The sequence below is a fragment of the Eucyclogobius newberryi genome, unplaced genomic scaffold, assembly GCF_026437365.1.
Source record: "Eucyclogobius newberryi isolate DKJ021-1_F unplaced genomic scaffold, fEucNew1.0.hap1 SCAF_2, whole genome shotgun sequence".
Taxonomy (NCBI): Eukaryota; Metazoa; Chordata; class Actinopteri; order Gobiiformes; family Gobiidae; genus Eucyclogobius; species Eucyclogobius newberryi.
In genome coordinates, this window is record NW_027315834.1 from 48027467 (window position 1) to 48054469 (window position 27003).

The 27003-nt window shown below is 52.4% G+C and overlaps 1 protein-coding gene across 6 annotated transcripts in view; it reads left to right on the top strand.

Annotated features, from left to right (window-relative positions):
- sbf1 (SET binding factor 1) overlaps positions 1-27003 on the top strand; it is an 84107-nt gene that overhangs the window by 53260 nt on the left and 3844 nt on the right. For 4 of the 6 annotated variants that reach the window (XM_072453307.1, XM_072453308.1, XM_072453309.1 and 1 more), the window contains 14 exons: positions 925-1100; positions 8262-8398; positions 9562-9769; positions 12345-12541; positions 12918-13055; positions 16875-16970; positions 17895-17969; positions 19873-20045; positions 20651-20827; positions 20926-21027; positions 21099-21284; positions 22202-22328; positions 25904-26034; positions 26425-26769. In XM_072453307.1, the coding sequence (XP_072309408.1) occupies positions 925-1100; positions 8262-8398; positions 9562-9769; positions 12345-12541; positions 12918-13055; positions 16875-16970; positions 17895-17969; positions 19873-20045; positions 20651-20827; positions 20926-21027; positions 21099-21284; positions 22202-22328; positions 25904-26034; positions 26425-26769 (2268 nt within the window). The remainder of the gene's footprint in view (positions 1-924; positions 1101-8261; positions 8399-9561; positions 9770-12344; positions 12542-12917; positions 13056-16874; positions 16971-17894; positions 17970-19872; positions 20046-20650; positions 20828-20925; positions 21028-21098; positions 21285-22201; positions 22329-25903; positions 26035-26424; positions 26770-27003) is intronic. The other 2 variants (XM_072453311.1, XM_072453312.1) reach the window with 1 other exon arrangement.

Here is a 27003-nt window from a genome sequence, read left to right on the forward strand (position 1 = left end):
CTCCTCGCTCTTCTCACTCACTCTTCTTCCTCCTCACTCTCACTCCTCGCTCTTCTCACTCGCTCTTCTTCCTCCTCGCTCTCACTCCTCGCTCTTCTCACTCGCTCTTCTTCCTCCTCGCTCGTCTCACTCGCTCTTCTTCCTCCTCGCTCTCACTCCTCGCTCGTCTCACTCGCTCTTCTTCCTCCTCGCTCTCACTCCTCGCTCTTCTCACTCACTCTTCTTCCTCCTCGCTCTCACTCCTCGCTCTTCTCACTCGCTCTTCTTCCTCCTCGCTCTCACTCCTCGCTCTTCTCACTCACTCTTCTTCCTCCTCACTCTCACTCCTCGCTCTTCTCACTCGCTCTTCTTCCTCCTCGCTCTCACTCCTCGCTCTTCTCACTCGCTCTTCTTCCTCCTCGCTCGTCTCACTCGCTCTTCTTCCTCCTCGCTCTCACTCCTCGCTCGTCTCACTCGCTCTTCTTCCTCCTCGCTCTCACTCCTCGCTCTTCTCACTCACTCTTCTTCCTCCTCGCTCTCACTCCTCGCTCTTCTCACTCACTCTTCTTCCTCCTCGCTCTCACTCCTCGCTCTTCTCACTCGCTCTTCTTCCTCCTCGCTCTCACTCCTCGCTCTTCTCACTCACTCATCTTCCTCCTCGCTCTCACTCCTCGCTCTTCTCACTCGCTCTTCTTCCTCCTCGCTCTCACTCCTCGCTCTTCTCACTCACTCTTCTTCCTCCTCGCTCTCACTCCTCGCTCTTCTCACTCGCTCTTCTTCCTCCTCGCTCTCACTCCTCGCTCTTCTCACTCGCTCTTCTTCCTCCTCGCTCTCACTCCTCGCTCTTCTCACTCGCTCTTCTTCCTCCTCGCTCTCACTCCTCGCTCGTCTCACTCGCTCTTCTTCCTCCTCGCTCTTCTCACTCGCTCTTCTTCCTCCCTGCAGCTGATGAAGATTGCGTTCGATGAGGAAGTGGCCTCAGACTTGGCTGAAGTGTTCAGGAAACACATGCACAAGCTGCGTTATCCTCCACACATCCAGAACACCTTCGCCTTCACCGTGGGCCAGAGCGGGAAGCTGGTGTCGGAGCACAAGGCCAAGGACAAGAACCAGTCGCTCAAGTAAGAAACGCAAAGACAAACTAAAGCACGATGAGAAACTAAACCACTGAGAAATTAAACCACTATGAGAAACTAAAGCACGATGAGAAACTAAACCACTATGAGAAACTAAACCACTATGAGAAACTAAACCACTATGAGAAATTAAACCACTATGAGAAACTAAACCACTATGAGAAACTAAACCACTATGAGAAACTAAACCACTATGAGAAATTAAAGCACGATGAGAAACTAAAGCACGATGAGAAACTAAACCAGGATGATAAACTAAAACACTATGAGAAACTAAACCAGGATGAGAAACTAAAACACTATGAGAAACTAAACCACTATGAGAAATTAAACCACTATGAGAAATTAAACCACTATGAGAAACTAAACCACTATGAGTAACTAAAACACAATGAGAAACTAAAGCATGATGAGAAACTAAACCACGATGAGAAACATTACCATTTTGACTAAACACTTGGCCCACTCCTTTGTACTGTAATGTTATTTTTTAGTACCTTTACTCTTACTTTAGCGCATTTCTTTGCAGTTTTGACATGTGTCTAATAAACAGATTGTAAGTCAAAAGGAGCCACATGTGCGACTTGCTCTTTGTGACTCTTGTATTCTCCCGCTCAGAGCCGCTGCACACTCAGGCCTTTCTTCTGTTCAGATGAAGGAATGTGGAGGAGCTTTGCATTATTCATCAGTGGAAACAGTGACCAGGCTTTTGTCCCGCACTAAACCCTTTAATCTGAGTCTGTCGCTCACGGCAACGGCAGCGCAAAACACCAGCTCATTCATTTACTCCAAATGAAACGTACTCTGAGGCGGCAAAACCAAACGGCACCAACGGACAGTAAATAAGAAGCAGACTAAGTGGACAAATATGATGTTGATTTTGATCATCGTTATTTGGTTATTAAACTAAACCACAAAGAGAAACTAAAACATAAAGAGAAACTAAACCACAAAAAAAAACTAAACCACAAAGGGAAACTAAACCACGATGAGAAACTAAACCACAATGAGAAACTAAACCACGATGAGAAACTAAACCACGATGAGAAACTAAACCACGATGAAAAACTAAACCACGATGAGAAACTAAACCACGATGAGAAACTAAACCACGATGAGAAACTAAACCACAATGAGAAACTAAACCACGATGAGAAACTAAACCACGATGAGAAACTAAACCACGATGAAAAACTAAACCACGATGAAAAACTAAACCACGATGAGAAACTAAACCACAATGAGAAACTAAACCACAATGAGAAACTACACCACTATGAGAAACTAAACCACGATGAGAAACTAAACCACTATGAGAAACTAAACCACTATGAGAAACTAAACCACTATGAGAAACGAAAGTTACGACTGTAACTACGGTTCTTTGAATCCCGGATGACCGCCAGAGGCGGTGCATAAAGCACTGAATGATCATCCTTGCGCATACACAGGTCGAGGATTAATAACAAAAAAGTCACCTTTGACCCCCCGGTGGCTCACGTGAGTCTATATAGTCACGTGACACCGGGAGCTCAGTCCCTGGAAACCTTCTCGCAAAGCACGAGAATTCCGAGGGACCGGATGCTCTGGCGGTCATCCGGGATTCATAGAACCGTAGTTACAGTTGTAACTTTCGTTCTATTTCATCCCTACTGTCCGCCAGAGGCGGTGCATAAAGCACTGGATGACGAATACCAGCAGGGTCCCGAGGAATAGACAAAACCATACCTCAATGGGACGCAGAAGAGTGTTGCCGGAGAACCTCTTCCAGCGGTTGTGGAGAAACCACATTCACTCTGTAGAATCTTGCAAATGTATTCGGGGATGTCCAAGAGGCTGCCGCACAGATCACGTCCAAGGACACCCCGTTCATAGCGGCCCACGAAGTTGAGAGCCCCCTTGTGGAGTGGCACCTCACCCCGGACGGCAACGGTCGCCCTTGTCGAGTATAGGCTTCCGTGATTACATCAACAATCCAGCGCGCGAGACGCTGTTTGGACAGAGCCTGGCCCTTGCGCGGGCCGGCAAAACAAACAAACAGGCTCTCAGATTTGCGTATCAACGCTGTAGCACGCACATATGCCTCAAGCGCACGGACAGGACACAGCTGTTCGGCGGCAGATCCCGCACCAAAACGTGCAAGTTGTAGTGGCCGGTTGTGCCCCTCCGACAAAATCACCTTTGGAACAAAATCTATATTCGGCCAAAGGGAAACCCCAGAGTTGTCGGGGTGCCAAGGAAAACAGGAGTCTGCCACGGACAAAGCCGCTCACTCACCCGCTTCGCAGAGGCCATCGCCAGAAGGAATGCCGTCTTCATTGACAGCCATTTAACCAACCTGCGACAGAGGCTCAAATGGAGAGGATCGCAACGCCTCCAGCACCAGGGACAGGTCCCACGCCGGGGCCACAGACCGGGCCGGCGGATGCAAACGCCGAGCATCCTTCAGGGTAGATGGAGAGCGCCCCTGGCCAAGTAGCTCCTGCAGGAATGCGAGCACCGTTGACACAGCACAATGCACTGGATCCTCCCCGCTTTTGCGACACCAGGCGTCAAACAGTTTCCACTTGCAGGAATGCAGAAGACGGGTAGACCGGGCACGAGCATTGCTTATTGTGTTCCCAATCTCCCCGGCGTACCTCGAGAAGGTCAGGCCGGGCCCTGCCATACCGGCCATACCCAGAGCTTCAGGCGCTCGGGATTGGGGTGCAGAATCTGACCCCCTAGTTGAGAGAGGAGATCCCGCCTGGGGGGGAGACGTCTCGCTGTGCCGCAGCAGAGCCTGCGCAGAAAAGGAAACCATGTCCTCCCTGGCCAAAACGGGGCCACAAGCAGGAGACTGTGGCCCTCCTGAAAGACCCTGAGAAGCGTCTGATGAATCAGGGGGAATGGGGGGAAATGCATAAAGCATCGCCCTCGGCCAGTCGTGAGCCAGTGCGTCCTGACCCAGTGGGCTGGCCCTGTCCGCCAGCGAGAACCACTGAGGGCAGTGTGTCGCGTCGCGGGAGGCAAAAAGATCCACCTGTGCCCTGCCGAAGGTCTCACAAATGTCCCTCACCACCTCCGGGTGAAGCTGCCAGTCCCCCGGCAGTGGCCGATGGCGAGACAGGAAGTCCGCGGACACATTCCAAACCCCCGGAATGTGAACAGCGCTCAGACTGGCAAGGCGCGGGGTAGCCCAAGTCAGGACCCGTTGTGCAATCCTGAACAGGGTCACCGACCCAGTGCCGCCCTGGTGATTTATGTGAAAAACCACACTGGTGTTGTCGGACCGTACCATGACATGACGGCCGCGCAGGTGTGGCAAGAAATGGCGCAGCGTTAGCTCGACAGCCAAGAACTCCAGCACATTGATGCGCAGCCTGCTCTGCCTCTGGGACCATGACCCTTGCACCATCCGTGCCTGCCATGTCGCACCCCAGCCTAGGAGGGATGCGTCGGTGTACACAACCTCCCGCCTGGAAGGAAGAGGCCCCAGCGAATTCGCCCTGTGTCATAAAGGCCTCGTTCCGCCACCTGCATAGAGACACCCGGTATTGGGGAGATACGGGTAGCCGCTGCCGCCTGTGAGCCTGACGTGTGGGGTCCAGGTGTAGGCTGTTGAGCCACATCTGAAGGGGGCGCAAAGACAGCAGCCCCAGAGGAACAACAGTTGCGGCCGCAGTCAGCTTGCCCAAGAGGCTTAGGAACAAGACGTAGGGAAGAGAACTCCCCTGTCGAAAGTCCCGCAACATTCCCAAAATATCGTCCACCCGCTTGGGCGAAGGCCGTGCAGTCGCTGTATGGGAGTCGAGGAAAGTTGCTACCTGTGACGGCACAAGGCAGCTCTTTGCCAAGTTCACCCGCAGCCCCAAGTTGGCCACGTGCCTGAGCACAGTCTCTGTATCTTGAAGCGCCTGCTCGTGGCTGGGCGCACAAATGAGCCAGTCGTCCAGATAGGGCAGAATCCGCAACCCCTGGGCCTGCAAGGGGGACAAGGCTGCAGCGACGCACCTTGTAAACACTCGAGGGGACAGAGATAACCCGAATGGCAGGACCCTGAACTGGAAGTGTTCTCCCCGGAAAGCAAAGCGGAGAAATGTGGCGGTGCAATGGGGACATGAAAATATGCATCCTTCAGGTCTACTGTTGTGAACCAGTCACCTGGGGAGATCGCCTGGAGCACTTGTCTGACCGCCAACATTCTGAAAGGGAGTACTTTTAAAAACATATTTAGACCCCTGAGGTCCAGAACTGGGCATAAATCGCCCGTCTTCATGGGTACTAAAAAATAACGGGAATAAAAGCCCCCTGGATCCAGCAGGGGGTCAACAGGAACTATCGCCCCCTTGTCCAGCAAGGTGCGAATCTCCTGAGAGAGCGCCTGCGCCTTGGCCGAATCCTGAATAACTGTCATTCGGATCCGACCAGGAACAGGAGGTCGGCGGCGGAACTGCAGACAATACCCTTCGGACAGCGTGGCCAGCACCAAAATATCTGGGGAGTGAGCCGTCCAGTACTCCAGCTGTCCTGGGGAAAAATGTCCTACCGCCGGCCCTGTGGCCTCATCTGGAGGCCCCTCGACCCCGCCCGGGTTTGTGGGGGCCACTGCCGAGCTGTGAGGAACGGGACGCACGGAACGGACGAAATCCAAATCTTGGGGCCTGTTGCAAGTCTGAGTCATGATGGGGCGGTGGTGTGTATCTCCGTGAAGAAACGGGAGGGGCGGCCTGAGCCGGTCGATGAGACCCCAGCCTATGAAGCCCCGCCAACTGTTGCCGTGTACGGCAAGCCTGGGCCGTGCGCTCTAGAGCCTCCAGGGCGGCCGGGCCAAATAGTTCTCCGGGAAGAACTGGAACACCCCTCAAGGTCTTCCTACTGGCCTCAGAGAGCCGAGACTGTGCCAGCCATACTTGGCGGCGAGCTTGCACTAATGTAGAGAGCAGTCGCCCGAGTTCCCTTGACATGAGGGCAAAAGCCTGCAAGGAGGCATCAACCAGCCCATGTGTTGGTTGGTCCACTGGCACCGTCTCAAGGGAAACCGACAGGCCAAGCATTAAATGAGACAATGAGTTCCCAATGCGACCCATACGAGCTCCCATGTCGTACGCCTTACACAGAAGGTCGTCTGTAACCCGGCACTGTGGTCGTGGACACCGGGCATTAGTCCGTAAAGTCTCCTCTGGGCGGACGATGAGGGAGGCAATAGCCGGCTCCACTGCCGGCATATGTCCCAGGCCAAGCTTCTGAGGATCCTGCATCAGTGCCAAAACCCTGCCATCTGAAGTAGGCCTCGAAAATGCCTTTGGGTCTGTCCAACAGGCATGCAGTTCCTTAATGTACTCCTCCGAGGGAGGAACTGCAAAGTGGGACGCTGCAGCCTGGCGCCGAAAGAAGGCGCTCAAGGGTGCCGCCTCATCCCGCGGAACATCCAGCTTTAAGCGGGAAAGTGCCGTCCGCAAAGCCGCTGTGACAGTGTCATCACTGTCGGCCTGAGAGCCGGCAGAGGCCAGTGAGCCAGATTCTGAAACTCTGGAGCTCAGAAGGTCAGACTCCAGCTGAAACTGCGTGTCTGAAGCAGCCACAGATATGACGTCATCATATACTGAGGCTGTGCCATGCCCCTCATGCCGTTGTGCCACCACACGACTGGCATCAGTCTGGAGAGTCTGGATAACTGCCCGCATTTGGGCCAGTTCAGATGTCAGCGTGCTCACTTGACCCGCTAACTTCCCGGGGCCCTTCTTTTTCTTAAATGGGGGGCCGCCTTGAGTAGCCGTGGACGGCCGCTTGAGGCCCCCAGTCTGGCCAGCTGGTAACTGACTCGGAGGCGCCACAGACAACCAGTCTGAAGCGTCCTCGAAAGCGCCAAGCGCTCCACGCGCACAGACCGGGGCATAACCGAACAGTTGGAGCAAGCATCATCGGAGAGTGCCTCCCGAAGATGATCCACTCCAAGACAAGCAGGGCAGAGATCATGCCCATCGTCAGGCTGCAGCGGCGCCAGGCAGGACCGGCAGCACAGGGACTCCAGCATGATAAGACCGGAGCCAATAGAGTCGGGTCGAGCGGAAGGCCACTAGCGACTCTAAGATGTAAAACCTCTTACCTACCCCGGTAAGAGGGGCGCAGCGGGGGCAGGTCGAGCAGGGAACGCCACTAATGACCCGCTATGTGAATGAGACGCGCGGGATCAGACTGAGCTGAGCACGCCACTAATGACCCAATGTAAACACAAAACCAGCTACATGTAACCACCAGGTCGAGCCGAAAAGGGAGGTGAAAAGGGACTGAGCTCCCGGTGTCACGTGACTATATAGACTAACGTGAGCCACCGGGGGGTCAAAGGTGACTTTTTTGTTATTAATTCTCGACCTGTGTATGCGCAAGGATGATCATTCAGTGCTTTATGCACCGCCTCTGGCGGTCAGTAGGGATGAAATAGAACTACACCACTATGAGAAACTACACCACGATGAGAAACTACACCACGATGAGAAACTACACCACGATGAGAAACTAAACCACTATGAGAAACTAAACCACTATGAGAAACTAAACCACTATGAGAAACTAAACCACTATGAGAAACTAAACCACGATGAAAAACTAAACCACTATGAGAAACTAAACCACTATGAGAAACTAAACCACGATGAAAAACTAAACCGGGATGAGAAACTAAAACTCAAAGAGAAACTAAATATGATGTTGATTTCGATCGTCGTTATTTGGACTTGAAAAACTCCAAAAACACATACGAAAAGCCGGATGAACCAGTTTGTCGTTCTTAGTTTAGGATATTGACCTGAAATAACTGACTGTCGCTGCCTACGATTCTCACGATAATTATGTTTCAGTTCTCATGATTATAGTGTGACGATATCGAATCACGATTATCGATGAACCCAATAATCTTCACGTCTGTAATTGCAATTCTTCCGCTAAGATGATTGTCCCGAGTCTCCATGAGCTTCTGTTCTGCCTGAAGCTGCTGTGGACCTCACAAACCAGTTTAGAAACACACAGATTCTGGAGTCAATCGAGCCGCTCAGATTTCACTTTTCTCTCAAACGTTGATCCTGGACGCGAGGCTTTTCAACAACTCCACAAACCATTTCAAATACACCTCGTGATATGATTTAATCTGTGCGTTTGCGTGTCCAGAACTCTGTCCAAAAACCTGGTGAAAAGTGCCAAGCGGACGATCGGGCGACAGTACGTGACGAAGAAGAAGTACACGCCGCCGGCCTGGGAGAACCGCGGCAGCTTCCAGTCCGAGCTCGACGAGGACGAGATCTCGGGTATGAGAGGGAGAGCGGCTGCAAGCAGGGTGCGCTGCCAGCAGGGGGCGCTGCCAGCCGGGGGCGCTGCCAGCAGGGGGCGCTGCCAGCCGGGGGCGCTGCCAGCAGGGGGCGCTGCCAGCCGGGGGCGCTGCCAGCAGGGGGCGCTGCCAGCCGGGGGCGCTGCCAGCAGGGGGCGCTGCCAGCCGGGGGCGCTGCCAGCAGGGGGCGCTGCCACACAACACAACATTATATGTACTGTATATACTCACACGCAGGCCAAAAACCTAATAAACTGGTGGAGAAGCGATGGAAAAGCTTTATTTGTGTGCACTTTACCAAGACTTGTTCAGTAACAAGAGTACTTCTTCCACTGCACAAGTACAAGTATCTCACAGAAAAGTCCATACGACAATTGAACGCAGTGAACACAATTATATTTCAGATTTGACTACAACATTTTGCCTGTTTGTATAAAGTGTATAATTGTACTTCCTGGTTGGACACGAGCACAAATATGACAGAGGTGGTTCCACAGCTGTTACCATAGTAACCAGACTGTAAACAAGAGCCACACTCCACATGAATGACACAACAGTTCTGATCTGACACACAATAAGACCATAAAACACCTTTATTTAGTCCAACCATGGTTTAAACTGTCTCTGTGTCGCACACTGATGACATCACACTGATGACATCACAGAGGGATTCAGCTCCACTTCCTGTCATTTTACACTCTTATTTTTCAAAATTTTTGCACAAACTTGCAACTTAATATTTGTGTTTTACTTTCGTTAAGTAAAGTACCTTTACTTCTGTACTTGTTACTTTCCATCACTGGCAGTTTAGAAGTAAAAATAACACCAAAGAATGTATGAAACTCAAAACTCTGTGAACCTGAAGTCGTTTTATCATGATACAATTGTTTGTTTAGAGAAAGGAAACTTGTTTACCCCAAACATCTGACATATTCACTGTTTTGATGGTTAAAAGGGACATATTTTATATCAAGTTTGTGCAGGTCTTGGTCTAATAAAGATATCCTGTTTGGTTCTTAAAAATAGCGACAGATCATGAGCTATAAATCATGTATCGCATAATTATCCACATTATCAGGTCTTTTGCACTGAATTGTGAGAGAAGTTCGATTGTATTCTAAATGTAAAACAAACTGTCTTCAGTGTCGGAGGAGGTGGAGCCCAGTTCTCTGACGCTGTCGTCCACGATCCGCTCCTCGGACCGACAGACCATGAGTAACGTGGTGGAGCGCGCCTGCTGCAAAGACTATCAGAGGCTGGGACTGGGCACGCTCAGTAACAGCCTCACACGCGCCAAAAACGAGCCCTTCAGGATCTCCACCGTCAACCGCATGTACGCGTACTGCAGGAGGTGAGCCAGCTCCTACATGCTTGTCCTGTGTGTAACTGTAGCCTTATAGGGTCCTTCATGGTCCCTGCAGCTCCTACATGCTTGTCCTGTGTGTAACTGTAGCCTTATAGGGTCCTTCATGGTCCCTGCAGCTCCTACATGCTTGTCCTGTGTGTAACTGTAGCCTTATAGGGTCCTTCATGGTCCCTGCAGCTCCTACATGCTTGTCCTGTGTGTAACTGTAGCCTTATAGGGTCCTTCATGGTCCCTGCAGCTCCTACATGCTTGTCCTGTGTGTGCAGTTACCCCGGGCTGTGTGTAACTGTAGCTTTATAGCAGTGGTCCTCAAACTACGGCCCGCGGGCCACATCCGGCCCGTTGGGCCTTTCAATCCGGCCCGCCAAGCTTGTCCAAGTTATATTAAAAATTTAAAAAATATATATTTTTTTTTATTTAATTTTTAATGAGATGGAATGAGAAAGAAAGGAAGGGGAATGATGAGAGAGAAAGGAGGACATGCAGCAAATGTCGGAGTCGGGATTTAAACGCACGATACTGTGGCCGTTCATTTTACCTTTTGTCTGTAATGCCCACATTTCCCCAAGAGATGCCACTGTTCCCTTTAAGCTGGGCGCCTGCGCACTGCTCGCACATAGTGCACTGCTCGCACTTAGTGTGCGCACAAGAAAATCTATGGCGCGCAGAAAATAAAATTCACCACAAACGGCCACCGGGGCCAATCAAGCAGGAAGCACAAGTGTTTGACACTGAAGAAGACTCTTGTGGACAGTAGAAGACTCTTGTGGACAGTAGAAGACTCTTGTGGACAGTAGAAGACTCATGTGGACAGTAGAAGACTCTTGTGGACAGTAGAAGACTCTTGTGGACAGTAGAAGACTCTTGTGGACAGTAGAAGACTCATGTGGACAGTAGAAGACTCTTGTGGACAGTAGAAGACTCTTGTGGACAGTAGAAGACTCTTGTGGACAGTAGAAGACTCATGTGGACAGTAGAAGACTCTTGTGGACAGTAGAAGACTCATTTGGACAGTAGAAGACTCTTGTGGACAGTAGAAGACTCATTTGGACAGTAGAAGACTCTTGTGGACAGTAGAAGACTCTTGTGGACAGTAGAAGACTCTTGTGGACAGTAGAAGACTCATGTGGACAGTAGAAGACAGTAGATAATTAATCATTATTATTTGGAAAACAATTTGTACATTGAGCCTTGCATTTGTGGCTTTGTTACAAGTTACAGGTCAAATCTTGCGTGTCATTTATAGTCATTCATTAGTTCACACAAACACACCATATTTTCCTGGCCCGGCCCCTCGGCCAAATTTTAGAACCCAATGTGGCCCTCGAGTCAAAAAGTTTGGGGACCACTGCTTTATAGGGTCCTTCGCGGTCCCTGCAGCTCTTACATGCTTGTCCTGTGTGTAACTGTAGTATTATAGGGTCCTTGCCCTGTGCGTGCAGTTACCCCGGGCTGTGTGTAACTGTAGTATTATAGGGTCCTTGCTCTGTGCGTGCAGTTACCCCGGGCTGTGTGTAACTGTAGTATTATAGGGTCCTTGCCCTGTGCGTGCAGTTACCCCGGGCTGTGTGTAACTGTAGTATTATAGGGTCCTTGCCCTGTGCGTGCAGTTACCCCGGGCTGTGTGTAACTGTAGTATTATAGGGTCCTTGCTCTGTGCGTGCAGTTACCCCGGGCTGTGTGTAACTGTAGTATTATAGGGTCCTTGCTCTGTGCGTGCAGTTACCCCGGGCTGTGTGTAACTGTAGTATTATAGGGTCCTTGCTCTGTGCGTGCAGTTACCCCGGGCTGTGTGTAACTGTAGTATTATAGGGTCCTTGCTCTGTGTGTGCAGTTACCCCGGGCTGTGTGTAACTGTAGTATTATAGGGTCCTTGCTCTGTGTGTGCAGTTACCCCGGGCTGTGTGTAACTGTAGTATTATAGGGTCCTTGCTCTGTGCGTGCAGTTACCCCGGGCTGTGTGTAACTGTAGTATTATAGGGTCCTTGCCCTGTGCGTGCAGTTACCCCGGGCTGTGTGTAACTGTAGTATTATAGGGTCCTTGCTCTGTGCGTGCAGTTACCCCGGGCTGTGTGTAACTGTAGTATTATAGGGTCCTTGCCCTGTGCGTGCAGTTACCCCGGGCTGTGTGTAACTGTAGTATTATAGGGTCCTTGCTCTGTGCGTGCAGTTACCCCGGGCTGTGTGTAACTGTAGTATTATAGGGTCCTTGCTCTGTGTGTGCAGTTACCCCGGGCTGTGTGTAACTGTAGTATTATAGGGTCCTTGCCCTGTGCGTGCAGTTACCCCGGGCTGTGTGTAACTGTAGTATTATAGGGTCCTTGCTCTGTGCGTGCAGTTACCCCGGGCTGTGTGTAACTGTAGTATTATAGGGTCCTTGCTCTGTGTGTGCAGTTACCCCGGGCTGTGTGTAACTGTAGTATTATAGGGTCCTTGCTCTGTGTGTGCAGTTACCCCGGGCTGTGTGTAACTGTAGTATTATAGGGTCCTTGCCCTGTGCGTGCAGTTACCCCGGGCTGTGTGTAACTAGTATTATAGGGTCCTTGCTCTGTGTGTGCAGTTACCCCGGGCTGCTGATCGTGCCTCAGAGTATCCCGGACGAGCTCCTCCAGAGGATCTGCAGGTGCTACAGACAGAGCCGGTTCCCTGTGGTCTGCTGGAGGAGCACCCGCACCAAGGCCGTGCTGCTGCGCTCGGCCGGGCTCCACGCCAAAGGAGTCGTGGGCTTCTTCAAGTCGCCCAACTCCCCGGCAACAGGTGACTCCTCCCACAAACACCACATCACGCCAGAGGAGGAGCAAACACTCTGTAATCTGACCTTTAAATATGTGTTTTCAATGACTTTCATTGAGTCAAAACATTAGAATTATGACTAAAATCTTGACCTAAATAAACTAAGACATTTATTTTCTCAGCACATTTGAATTGAACTCCCTCTCATCCTGGTTTAAAGTGTATTTCACACAAGCAACTTTCATAACTTAATACAACTGGCACAAAGTCTAATTTACTCACTATTTACAATTGAAAATGTATGGAAATATGTTACTTTTCTACATGTTTGAGTCATAACTGAAGAACTCTGAAGTACCCTCTCCTGGTATGAAATCCTCTGACATGTTTTCTGTCTCAGTTCCGTCTCAGGCCGACTCCACCAGTCTGGAGCAGGAGAAGTATCTTCAGGCCATCATCAGCTCCATGCCGTCGTACAGCGAGAGCAGCGGCAGAAACACTCTGAGCGGCTTCACCTCAGCGCACATGAACACCTCAGGTACAGCTCCATTCAGACCCTAAGACTGTCACTGTCTTAAGTCAACCAGACCACTCGGTTTTAGAGATCTAGAGATAACTGAGAGCTTCTAAATCCTAAAGGACAGGTTTGACTCCCGGTCCAGACTGGGCCTTTCTGTTTGGAGTTTACATGTTCCTCATGTTCCTCCCCCAACAACCCAAACCATGCAGCGAAGGGAGTTCTGCTCCTGAGGAGACGCTCCTGAGGAGACGCTCCAGAGGAGACGCTCCAGAGGAGACGCTCCAGAGGAGACGCTCCAGAGGAGACGCTCCTGAGGAGACGCTCCAGAGGAGACGCTCCAGAGGAGACGCTCCAGAGGAGACGCTCCTGAGGAGAGGCTCCAGAGGAGACGCTCCAGAGGAGACGCTCCTGAGGAGACGCTCCAGAGGAGACGCTCCAGAGGAGACGCTCCAGAGGAGACGCTCCTGAGGAGACGCTCCAGAGGAGACGCTCCAGAGGAGACGCTCCTGAGGAGACGCTCCAGAGGAGACGCTCCTGAGGAGACGCTCCAGAGGAGACGCTCCAGAGGAGACGCTCCTGAGGAGACGCTCCAGAGGGGACGCTCCAGAGGGGACGCTCCAGAGGAGACGCTCCTGAGGAGACGCTCCTGAGGAGACGCTCCAGAGGGGACGCTCCAGAGGGGACGCTCCAGAGGGGACGCTCCAGAGGAGACGCTCCTGAGGAGACGCTCCTGAGGAGACGCTCCAGAGGGGACGTTCCAGAGGAGACGTTCCAGAGGGGACGCTCCAGAGGGGACGCTCCTGAGGAGACGCTCCTGAGGAGACGCTCCAGAGGAGACGCTCCAGAGGGGACGCTCCAGAGGAGACGCTCCAGAGGAGACGCTCCTGAGGAGAGGCTCCAGAGGAGACGCTCCAGAGGAGACGCTCCTGAGGAGACGCTCCTGAGGAGACGCTCCAGAGGAGACGCTCCAGAGGAGACGCTCCAGAGGAGACGCTCCTGAGGAGACGCTCCAGAGGAGACGCTCCAGAGGAGACGCTCCTGAGGAGACGCTCCAGAGGAGACGCTCCAGAGGAGACGCTCCTGAGGAGACGCTCCAGAGGGGACGCTCCAGAGGGGACGCTCCAGAGGAGACGCTCCTGAGGAGACGCTCCTGAGGAGACGCTCCAGAGGGGACGCTCCAGAGGGGACGCTCCAGAGGGGACGCTCCAGAGGAGACGCTCCTGAGGAGACGCTCCTGAGGAGACGCTCCAGAGGGGACGTTCCAGAGGAGACGTTCCAGAGGGGACGCTCCAGAGGGGACGCTCCTGAGGAGACGCTCCTGAGGAGACGCTCCAGAGGAGACGCTCCAGAGGGGACGCTCCAGAGGAGACGCTCCTGAGGAGACGCCCCTGAGGAGACGCCCCTGAGGAGACGCCCCTGAGGGGACGCTCCAGAGGGGACGCTCCAGAGGGGACGCTCCAGAGGGGACGCTCTAGAGGGGACGCTCCAGGGGACGCTCCAGAGGGGACGCTCCTCTGAGGAGACGCTCCAGAGGAGACGCTCCTGAGGGGACGCTCCTGAGGGGACGCTCCAGAGGGGACGTTCCAGAGGGGACGCTCCTCTGAGGGGACGCTCCTCTGAGGGGACGCTCCTCTGAGAAGACGCTCCTCTGAGGAGACGTTCCTGAGGAGACGCTCCAGAGGGGACGCTCCAGAGGGGACGCTCCAGAGGGGACGCTCCAGAGGGGACGCTCCTCTGAGGAGACGCTCCAGAGGGGACGCTCCTCTGAGGAGACGCTCCAGAGGGGACGCTCCAGAGGGGACGCTCCAGAGGGGACGCTCCAGAGGGGACGCTCCTCTGAGGGGACGCTCCAGAGGGGACGCTCCAGAGGGGACGCTCCAGAGGAGACGCTCCAGAGGAGACGCTCCTGAGGAGACGCTCCTGAGGAGACGCTCCAGAGGGGACGTTCCAGAGGAGACGTTCCAGAGGGGACGCTCCAGAGGGGACGCTCCTGAGAAGACGCTCCAGAGGAGACGCTCCAGAGGGGACGCTCCTGAGGAGACGCTCCAGAGGAGACGCTCCTGAGGCACTGAAGGATGGGTCAAATGCAGAGGACAAGTTTCCGTACGGGGACAATATCGGGTCATCTAAATCTAATCTAACATGGAAAACAGATGGAAAATGGTCAAAAAGAAGAGACTACATGTTTTGTCCTTGAACATGTCTGTCTGGACATGTGGACATGTCTGTTTGATGTCTGGATGAGTGAATATAAATGACAGGAGAGCTCCTGCCATCAGCGCGTCCTTCACCTGTATCTACTACATCGACTATGTCTTTATTGTAAAATCTGTAGAATTCCACCAACGTGTTGAAGACAGTTATTTCAAATTTAGAAATACATAAAGCACGACATAAAGAGAGGTTCAAACGCGGCGTAGAGGCTTTGAGAGAAGTCAAAGAAATGAGGCAAAACTGTTCCTGTGCACGCTCGCTTTAGCCACGCCCCTCACACACGCTCGCTTTAGCCACGCCCCTCACACACGCTCGCTTTAGCCACGCCCCTCACACACGCTCGCTTTAGCCACGCCCCTCACACACGCTCGCTTTAGCCACGCCCCTCACACACGCTCGCTTCACACACGCTCGCTTTAGCCACGCCCCTCACACACGCTCGCTTTAGCCACGCCCCTCACACACACTCGCTTTAGCCACGCCCCTCACGCACGCTTGCTTTAGCCACGCCCCTCACACACGCTCGCTTTAGCCACGCCCCTCACACACACTCGCTTTAGCCACGCCCCTCACACACACTCGCTTTAGCCACGCCCCTCACGCACGCTCAGATCCACCTCAGGATTAAAAAGTGAAATTTCAGGAGGATTTAGACTATTTAAAAAAACAGGGGTTTGGAAGACGTCAGCTGCTTTAGCTCCGCCTCTGCGCCGTGACACGTGAACTGTGCGGAATTCCAAACATGAATTACTTTCATTTTTCCACAAGGGGAAATTATTACCAGCAGAAGAAAATAGTTCTGAAAATAAGTTACGGTCACTAGATACATCCCGCTCAGTATAAATACATCAAATACATCCCGCTCAGTATAAATACATCAAATACATCCCGCTCAGTATAAATACATCAAATACATCCCGCTCAGTATAAATACATCAAATACATCCCGCTCAGTATAAATACATCAAATACATCCCGCTCAGTATAAATACATCAAATACATCCCGCTCAGTATAAATACATCAAATACATCCCGCTCAGTATAAATACATCAAATACATCCCGCTCAGTATAAATACATCAAATACATCCCGCTCAGTATAAATACATCAAATACATCCCGCTCAGTATAAATACATCCCGCTCAGTATAAATACATCAAATACATCCCGCTCAGTATAAATACATCAAATACATCCCGCTCAGTATAAATACATCAAATACATCCCGCTCAGTATAAATACATCAAATACATCCCGCTCAGTATAAATACATCAAATACATCCCGCTCAGTATAAATACATCAAATACATCCCGCTCAGTATAAATACATCAAATACATCCCGCTCAGTATAAATACATCAAATACATCCCGCTCAGTATAAATACATCCCGCTCAGTATAAATACATCAAATACATCCCGCTCAGTATAAATACATCAAATACATCCCGCTCAGTATAAATACATCAAATACATCCCGCTCAGTATAAATACATCAAATACATCCCGCTCAGTATAAATACATCCCGCTCAGTATAAATACATCAAATACATCCCGCTCAGTATAAATACATCCCGCTCAGTATAAATGCCTCTCACCGCTGCAGCGTTTCTGTTGCAGATTTGTCGGACAGACTGAGAACGGGAAAGCTCGGAGCGTTGATCAAACAAGTGGCCGGGGGTAAAGAGGACGCTCCGGGAACCTTCAGTCGAGGAGGTGAGACTTCTTCACGCGGTGCTTTTGTGTCACATGACGATGGGCGGGTCCCCAGAGCGTCGCCGGGGCTTTGACTCGTACTGTTGACGTAACTATGGGCGATACGGCAACGGGAAGTGAAACTGTAGCACGCGCAGGTTCATGAGACCGCGGTGAACCACGGTCTCATGAACCACGGTTTATGAGACCGCGGTGAACCACGGTCTCATGAACCACGGTTTATGAGACCGCGGTTTATGAGACCGTGGTTTATGAGACCGGGGTTCATGAACCACGGTTTATGAGACCGCGGTTCATGAACCACGGTTCATGAGACCGGGGTTCATGAACCGTGGTTCATGAACCCCGGTCTCATAAACCGTGGTTCATGAACCGCGGTTTATGAGACCGCGGTTTATGAGACCGCGGTTTATGAGACCGTGGTTCATGAGACCGCGGTTCATGAGACCACTGTACTTCATGTCGCACGGGGCTGGGTTCTTTAACAATTCGAATCATATTTACTCATCTTAAAGGACACATGTTCTGCGTTATTTGTACTGTTATTGTCCTTTAAACCTGCTCCGTTAAACCAGGATTCTAAACTGTCATTATCGGCATTGGACACAAACACAATCGACCTTTAGTTTATGGACTTAAAAACAGCACAGCAGACTTCTGTGTTTCTACCTTTGACGTCACAAAACTGGGAATTTTGAAACTGAGTGTTTTTGTGAGGCTCAGTGAAGACGAAGAAACGGGAATCGTGAAAAACATGCAAATGAAACCAAACGCGACCGGACCGACGTTAGAACGGGGTTAAAGGGGAAAACAAAGTCCATTTTGCGTAACGTGTGTCCTTTAACATGGTCTACAGTACAAGCCCCGCCCCGTTTTCCCGTGTGTGCTCCATCTCGTGCTTAACGTGTCTCTGTGTGACCTCAGCTCTGACTCAAAGGGCCAAGGTCATCTCTCTGTCTCAACCCAAAGTGTCGACAAAAGGCAAGAGCAGTCCGCGAGGTACAGTCTGCCCCGCCCTCCTCCTCCTCCTGTGTTCTAACCAATCAGACGCCTCTCCCGAGCGGCGTGTGCGGACTAACGGCCTGTTCCTGCTTCCTGCATGGACCGCCCGCCGTCTGTGTCGATTCTCGTCTGCTTCCCGTAGTGTCTGGTCGTGTCCAGTAGTGCATGGCTTTGGTTGTTCTTTTAAATGTGGGTGATGTTTTCCCCCCCCCCTCAAAAGGGCAGCGTCTACGGCGAGCGCTGCAGCTCTGTCGCCGCGGAGACGAGTTTGCGGCGCGGCACCGAGGCCTGGCTGCGCTGTCACTCGTGTGTGTTCACAGTTTACTGACGGACACTGCGACTCCATCGAGCGTGGAAGACGACAAAAGACTGAACGCCAAAGTGCTAGGCTAACGCTGAGGCTCTCCGATACGATTCGTGACTTCGCACTCACGTCGAAACGCAGACGGTCAGAGCGTTCGGTCATGAAACGCTCTCCCGGACGAGCTCAGGACGTGTCGAAAGTGGAGACCGTGGTTCATGAGACCGCGGGTCATGAGACCGTGGTTCATGAGACCGCGGGTCATGAGGCCGCGGTTCATGAGACCGCGGGTCATGAGACCGCGGGTCATGAGGCCGCGGTTCATGAGACCGCGGGTCATGAGACCGTGGTTCATGAGGCCGCGGGTCATGAGGCCGCGGTTCATGAGACCGTGGTTCATGAGGCCGCGGTTCATGAGGCCGCGGTTCATGAGACCACGGGGGGTCATGAGGCCGCGGTTCATGAGACCGCGGGGGGTCATGAGACCGCGGGTCATGAGACCGCGGGGGTCATGAGGCCGCGGGTCATGAGACCGCGGGGGGTCATGAGGCCGCGGTTCATGAGACCGTGGTTCATGAGGCCGCGGTTCATGAGGCCGCGGGTCATGAGGCCGCGGTTCATGAGACCGCGGTTCATGAGGCCGCGGGTCATGAGGCCGCGGTTCATGAGACCGCGGGTCATGAGACCGCGGGGGGTCATGAGACCGCGGGTCATGAGACCGCGGGGGTCATGAGACCGCGGGTCATGAGGCCGCGGTTCATGAGACCGCGGTTCATGAGACCGCGGTTCATGAGACCGCGGGGGGTCATGAGACCGTGGTTCATGAGACCGCGGGTCATGAGACCGCGGTTCATGAGACCGCGGGTCATGAGACCGCGGGGGGTCATGAGACCGCGGGTCATGAGACCGCGGTTCATGAGACCGCGGGTCATGAGACCGCGGTTCATGAGACCGCGGTTCATGAGGCCTAAACTACAGAGTCTCAGCTTCTCAGAGAGTCCAGACCTTTGTTCATCCTCCAAAGGTTTGGTTTGAAATGGGAGGAGTTTCAGTCTGGGAAAAATCAGCGGAAATGAAAAGTAAACGACACGTGTACAGTTCAGCCCGTCACTCCTTAAATAGTCGTAGAGTTTGTCTCTGTCGTTGGCAAACACGCTCACCAGAAGCTACTTTCACTTTACATTTCACCGCTTCAAGTTCATTTGAGCCAAACTGTAACAAAAATGAGGCCAAAAAGAAACACATTTTGTCCGTCCCTTAATTCTCTCACTTTCGTCCGTCGAATGAAAACGATGTAGAAGTGCTTAACCTCTGTTCGTTGTCTGGACCGTTGCCATAGCAATTAAGAATTTACTCCCAAAATAATATATGTTTTCTGTGTGAAAAGTCGTGGGAGCTGAAACCCGCGACACGTCAGCAGGATCACGATTATTTTAACATTTTAATCCCATCACTGTCGCTTCACCGTTTAAATGTGGTTTAAAGGGACCTGCTCCTCTCTTCTTCTCTTCTTCTCTTCTTCTCTTCTTCTCTTCTCGCCCTCGTCACCTCTCTGCTCCTGCGGGTGGCGCTGTAACGCTCGGCTGGTGTGTCCTGCAGGTAAATGGGGCAGTATTCGCGGCAGTGGCAGACTCAGCGCGTACAATCCCGACGTGGGAACGCGACTGGGGGCGAAAGAGTCTCCTCAGGCCAACGGCGCGCTGACCGAAGCGCTGTTCCTCCGACAGCAGAGGGCGCTGCTCTACATCATCGGGGACAAGGCCCAGCTCAAGGTCTGTCTGTGTTTGTGTGTGTTATGGGTCAATAGGTCAGATTTGTGCTCGGTTTGGATCAATCTGACCTGAGGACGTATTTATACAATAATTTATTCATGTTTATGTGATTCTTGAGTCATAAAAGTTCTCCTCTGTGTTTGGACCAGTAAACCATTATTTATTACTGAGTAGCAAAACTATTTCTATAATCGATTAGTTGCAATTATTCGATTAATTTGTTGCAACCCTAATTTAACTAAGATAAAAGGTTAATTGTTGAACGTGATGATTTGGCTCACAAGATTAATGAAATAATCATAGTGGACATTTTAAAAGACAAAATTAAGTAATTCCAACTAAAAATAAACTCTTTACGTCACATTAACTTTATTGTCTCCAACGTCCCCGACATCCCCAACATCTCTAACATCCCCAACATCTCCAACATCTCCAACATCTCCAACATCTCCAACATCTCCAACATCCCCAACATCTCCAACATCTCCAACATCTCCAACATCTCCAACATCCCCAACATCCCCAACATCTCTAACATCCCCGACATCTCCGACATCTCTGGTTTTAGAGCTGTTCAGAACCTCTTTGTCCCGTGTGTGTTTCAGGGCGGGAAGCAGGACTCGTTCCAGCAGTGGGAGGTGGTTCCCATCGAGGTCTGTGACGTGCGACAGGTGAAGAACAGTTTTAAGAAGCTGATGAAAGCCTGCGTGCCAAGCTCCGCCTCCTCAGAGCCCAACATGAGCTTCCTGCGCTGCCTGGAGGACTCGGAGTGGATGAGCCTGGTACGGGTCACGGGCGGGGTCAGGGGCGGGGTCAGGGGCGGGGTCACGGGCTTGGTCAGGGGCGTGGCCACGGGCGTTAACCTTCTGTTCCTCTGCAGCTCCACAGGGTCCTCCAGGTCTCGGTGTTGGTGGTGGAGCTGCTGGACGCTGGTTCCTCGGTGATGGTGAGCCTGGAGGACGGGTGGGACGTGACCACTCAGGTACAGAGCGTCAGGCTGAAGCCGCCGCCCCCTGCTCCGCCCCGCGCCGCATTACCCTGTGTGTCCTGCAGGTGGTGTCCCTGGTGCAGCTGCTGTCGGACCCGTACTATCGCACGCTGGAGGGCTTCAGGCTGCTGCTGGAGAAGGAGTGGATGTCGTTCGGTCATCGCTTCAGTCACAGAGGAGCTCAGACTGTGGCGTCGCAGAGCAGCGGCTTCACACCAGTGTTTCTGCAGTTCCTCGACTGCGTGCATCAGGTGAGAAGAACAGACGGCATTGTGGGTGTGGGCGGAGCCAAAGGTGATGCCCAAGACAATCCAACACAAACATGGATTATTCTGTTTCTTGACTTTTTAGAAACAGAATCCTTCATTCGTCCAAGAGTTTCCGTTTAGAGAAATGCAGTTTCATCTTGACTCTGTTTTAACAAAAACAAATCGTTTCGACTCATTCTCAATCTGCGAATCGACTCAACCTTTATGTCCTACTCTGAGGAAGCCCTGCCCACTGGGCGGGACCTACTGATAAAGGGAGTATTTAGTTTCACTTGAGACTCTTCTGTAATGGGCCTATTGTAAAGTGACTTCGGCTCCCTCCTCACTGAGTACCTGAGCCTCACAATGCCCCGGGCGTGTCCCCCGTAAAGCCTGGAGCGGGAGACGCCCACAGAACATCATGACATCTGAAGCTGATTGGTTGAAGCGTCACAGCTTGTTCTTCATTTTGGCTCTTTGGAAAACGTGTTGTAAAGTAAATTATTTAAGACATAAAGTACAAACTACTAAAGACAAAGTGTTTGAGCCTCACATTAGTGTTGATTTGACAAAATTCAATTATCCAATGAACTCCAAGTGACCCCTGATGTGTTTGACCCGTTACGTGTTTGACCCGTGATGCGTTTGACCCGTGACGTGTTTGACCCCTGATGTGTTTGACCCGTGATGCGTTTGACCCGTGACGTGTTTGACCCCTGATGTGTTTGACCCGTGATGCGTTTGACCCGTGATGCGTTTGACCCGGGACGTGTTTGACCCCTGATGTGTTTGACCCGTGATGCGTTTGACCCGGGACGTGTTTGACCCGTGATGCGTTTGACCCGTGATGCGTTTGACCCGGGACGTGTTTGACCCCTGATGTGTTTGACCCGTTACATGTTTGACCTTTGCCGTTTCAGATCCACCTGCAGTTTCCCATGGAGTTCGAGTTCAGTCAGTATTACCTGAAGTTTTTGGCTTATCACTGCGTCTCAAACCGCTTCAGGACGTTTCTGCTGGACTCCGACTACGAGCGCATCGAGCTGGGTAAGACACGCCCATCAATCACCGTGTGTTCAGTCCAGGTTTACAGGGCCGTGTGTTCAGTCCAGGTTTACAGGGGCGTGTGTTCAGTCCAGGTTTACAGGGGCGCGTGTTCAGTCCAGGTTTACAGAGGCGCGTGTTCAGTCCAGGTTTACAGAGGCGTGTGTTCAGTCCAGGTTTACAGGGGCGTGTGTTCAGTCCAGGTTTACAGAGGCGCGTGTTCAGTCCAGGTTTACAGGGGCGTGTGTTCAGTCCAGGTTTACAGGGGCGTGTGTTCAGTCCAGGTTTACAGAGGCGCGTGTTCAGTCCAGGTTTACAGAGGCGTGTGTTCAGTCCAGGTTTACAGGGGCGTGTGTTCAGTCCAGGTTTACAGAGGCGCGTGTTCAGTCCAGGTTTACAGGGGCGTGTGTTCAGTCCAGGTTTACAGGGGCGTGTGTTCAGTCCAGGTTTACAGAGGCGTGTGTTCAGTCCAGGTTTACAGAGGCGCGTGTTCAGTCCAGGTTTACAGGGGCGTGTGTTCAGTCCAGGTTTACAGGGGCGTGTGTTCAGTCCAGGTTTACAGAGGCGCGTGTTCAGTCCAGGTTTACAGAGGCGCGTGTTCAGTCCAGGTTTACAGAGGCGTGTGTTCAGTCCAGGTTTACAGGGGCGTGTGTTCAGTCCAGGTTTACAGGGGCGTGTGTTCAGTCCAGGTTTACAGAGGCGTGTGTTCAGTCCAGGTTTACAGGGGCGTGTGTTCAGTCCAGGTTTACAGGGGCGTGTGTTCAGTCCAGGTTTACAGGGGCGTGTGTTCAGTCCAGGTTTACAGGGGCGTGTGTTCAGTCCAGGTTTACAGAGGCGCGTGTTCAGTCCAGGTTTACAGAGGCGCGTGTTCAGTCCAGGTTTACAGAGGCGCGTGTTCAGTCCAGGTTTACAGAGGCGCGTGTTCAGTCCAGGTTTACAGAGGCGTGTGTTCAGTCCAGGTTTACAGAGGCGTGTGTTCAGTCCAGGTTTACAGAGGCGTGTGTTCAGTCCAGGTTTACAGGGGCGTGTGTTCAGTCCAGGTTTACAGAGGCGTGTGTTCAGTCCAGGTTTACAGGGGCGTGTGTTCAGTCCAGGTTTACAGGGGCGTGTGTTCAGTCCAGGTTTACAGAGGCGTGTGTTCAGTCCAGGTTTACAGGGGCGTGTGTTCAGTCCAGGTTTACAGGGGCGTGTGTTCAGTCCAGGTTTACAGGGGCGTGTGTTCAGTCCAGGTTTACAGAGGCGTGTGTTCAGTCCAGGTTTACAGGGGCGTGTGTTCAGTCCAGGTTTACAGAGGCGTGTGTTCAGTCCAGGTTTACAGGGGCGTGTGTTCAGTCCAGGTTTACAGAAGCGCGTGTTCAGTCCAGGTTTACAGAGGCGTGTGTTCAGTCCAGGTTTACAGGGGCGTGTGTTCAGTCCAGGTTTACAGAGGCGTGTGTTCAGTCCAGGTTTACAGAGGCGCGTGTTCAGTCCAGGTTTACAGGGGCGTGTGTTCAGTCCAGGTTTACAGGGGCGTGTGTTCAGTCCAGGTTTACAGAGGCGCGTGTTCAGTCCAGGTTTACAGAGGCGTGTGTTCAGTCCAGGTTTACAGGGGCGTGTGTTCAGTCCAGGTTTACAGAGGCGCGTGTTCAGTCCAGGTTTACAGAGGCGCGTGTTCAGTCCAGGTTTACAGGGGCGTGTGTTCAGTCCAGGTTTACAGAGGCGTGTGTTCAGTCCAGGTTTACAGGGGCGTGTGTTCAGTCCAGGTTTACAGGGGCGTGTGTTCAGTCCAGGTTTACAGAGGCGTGTGTTCAGTCCAGGTTTACAGGGGCGTGTGTTCAGTCCAGGTTTACAGGGGCGTGTGTTCAGTCCAGGTTTACAGGGGCGTGTGTTCAGTCCAGGTTTACAGGGGCGTGTGTTCAGTCCAGGTTTACAGAGGCGCGTGTTCAGTCCAGGTTTACAGAGGCGCGTGTTCAGTCCAGGTTTACAGAGGCGCGTGTTCAGTCCAGGTTTACAGAGGCGTGTGTTCAGTCCAGGTTTACAGAGGCGTGTGTTCAGTCCAGGTTTACAGGGGCGTGTGTTCAGTCCAGGTTTACAGGGGCGTGTGTTCAGTCCAGGTTTACAGGGGCGTGTGTTCAGTCCAGGTTTACAGAGGCGTGTGTTCAGTCCAGGTTTACAGGGGCGTGTGTTCAGTCCAGGTTTACAGAGGCGTGTGTTCAGTCCAGGTTTACAGAGGCGCGTGTTCAGTCCAGGTTTACAGAGGCGTGTGTTCAGTCCAGGTTTACAGGGGCGTGTGTTCAGTCCAGGTTTACAGGGGCGTGTGTTCAGTCCAGGTTTACAGGGGCGTGTGTTCAGTCCAGGTTTACAGAGGCGCGTGTTCAGTCCAGGTTTACAGAGGCGCGTGTTCAGTCCAGGTTTACAGAGGCGCGTGTTCAGTCCAGGTTTACAGAGGCGTGTGTTCAGTCCAGGTTTACAGAGGCGTGTGTTCAGTCCAGGTTTACAGAGGCGCGTGTTCAGTCCAGGTTTACAGAGGCGTGTGTTCAGTCCAGGTTTACAGAGGCGTGTGTTCAGTCCAGGTTTACAGGGGCGTGTGTTCAGTCCAGGTTTACAGAGGCGTGTGTTCAGTCCAGGTTTACAGAGGCGTGTGTTCAGTCCAGGTTTACAGAGGCGTGTGTTCAGTCCAGGTTTACAGGGGCGTGTGTTCAGTCCAGGTTTACAGGGGCGTGTGTTCAGTCCAGGTTTACAGGGGCGCGTGTTCAGTCCAGGTTTACAGAGGCGCGTGTTCAGTCCAGGTTTACAGGGGCGCGTGTTCAGTCCAGGTTTACAGGGGCGCGTGTTCAGTCCAGGTTTACAGGGGCGTGTGTTCAGTCCAGGTTTACAGAGGCGCGTGTTCAGTCCAGGTTTACAGGGGCGTGTGTTCAGTCCAGGTTTACAGGGGCGTGTGTTCAGTCCAGGTTTACAGGGGCGTGTGTTCAGTCCAGGTTTACAGGGGCGTGTGTTCAGTCCAGGTTTACAGAGGCGTGTGTTCAGTCCAGGTTTACAGGGGCGTGTGTTCAGTCCAGGTTTACAGAGGCGTGTGTTCAGTCCAGGTTTACAGAGGCGTGTGTTCAGTCCAGGTTTACAGGGGCGTGTGTTCAGTCCAGGTTTACAGGGGCGTGTGTTCAGTCCAGGTTTACAGGGGCGTGTGTTCAGTCCAGGTTTACAGGGGCGCGTGTTCAGTCCAGGTTTACAGAGGCGCGTGTTCAGTCCAGGTTTACAGGGGCGTGTGTTCAGTCCAGGTTTACAGGGGCGTGTGTTCAGTCCAGGTTTACAGGGGCGTGTGTTCAGTCCAGGTTTACAGAGGCGTGTGTTCAGTCCAGGTTTACAGGGGCGTGTGTTCAGTCCAGGTTTACAGAGGCGTGTGTTCAGTCCAGGTTTACAGGGGCGTGTGTTCAGTCCAGGTTTACAGAGGCGTGTGTTCAGTCCAGGTTTACAGGGGCGTGTGTTCAGTCCAGGTTTACAGAGGCGTGTGTTCAGTCCAGGTTTACAGAGGCGCGTGTTCAGTCCAGGTTTACAGGGGCGTGTGTTCAGTCCAGGTTTACAGGGACGCCTTCTCTTTGCAGGAGTGTTGTACGAGGGGAAAGGCGAGCGCCGGCCGCCTCAGATCTTCAAGTCCGTGTGGGATTACATCGAACGACTCAACAAGAAAACGCCCGTCTTCTACAACTACATGTTTGCCCCGGAGGACGACGAGGTCAGTCCAACTCGAAACGAAAAACAAACCGTGACTTAAAAGACAAACGTAAAGTGAACACTTTAAGAGCGCGTCGGACAACATGAGCGTGATTATTCAAATAAAATGAAACAAATCCACAGTCCAGGCCTGTTCGTGAGAGGCTATCGTCACACGGCCAAATCCCAAAAGTTTATGGAGTTGAGAGTTTGATGATACTGGAACATTCATGCAGAGCCTCATTAAAACACCGTCAAAATAAAACGTTTTCTAAGTCCTTAAACCATCACTGGACTCGTTCTGTGGTCCAATTGTGTCACCATAGCGTCACGTTGCCTAAGGGCTTTATTTTGTCATGGTTCATTCCCACTGTTGGCAGCAGAGGGCGCTCTAACACCAAACTCTCTGTAGGTTCTGCGCCCGTACACGTTCATCTCCAACCTGAAAGTGTGGGACTTCTACACGGAGGAGGCGCTGTCCGAGGGCCCGCTGTACGACTGGGAGCTCCGCCCCTCCAGACCGGAGAAGGTCCAGGACGAAGGTCCCGACAAGGCCGAGTCCGGACCCAAGTCCCAGCGCCACGTGGTCTGGCCCTGCTACGACGACCTGAGCAAAACGCTGCCCGACTCCATCAGCAAACTGCTCCAGGAGCTGCAGAACCTGGAGGCCGAGCTGGGACTGAGCCCCGAGAAGTGGAAGGACACATGGGACAAGCTGAAGGCCACGCAGAGACAGGAGGGACGGCAGGAGAGCAAGGTGAGGAGGAGAGGGGGGAGAGGAGGAGAAGAGGTGGGAGAGGAGGAGAGGAGGAGAAGAGGGGGGAGAGGAGAAGAAGAGGTGGGAGAGGAGGAAGAGGGGGGAGAGGAGGAGAAGAGGAGAGGGGAGAGGAGGAGAAGAGGAGAGGGGAGAGGAGGAGAAGAGGAGAGGGGAGAGGAGGAGAAGAGGTGGGAGAGGAGGAGAGGAGGAGAAGAGGGGGGAGAGGAGGAAGAG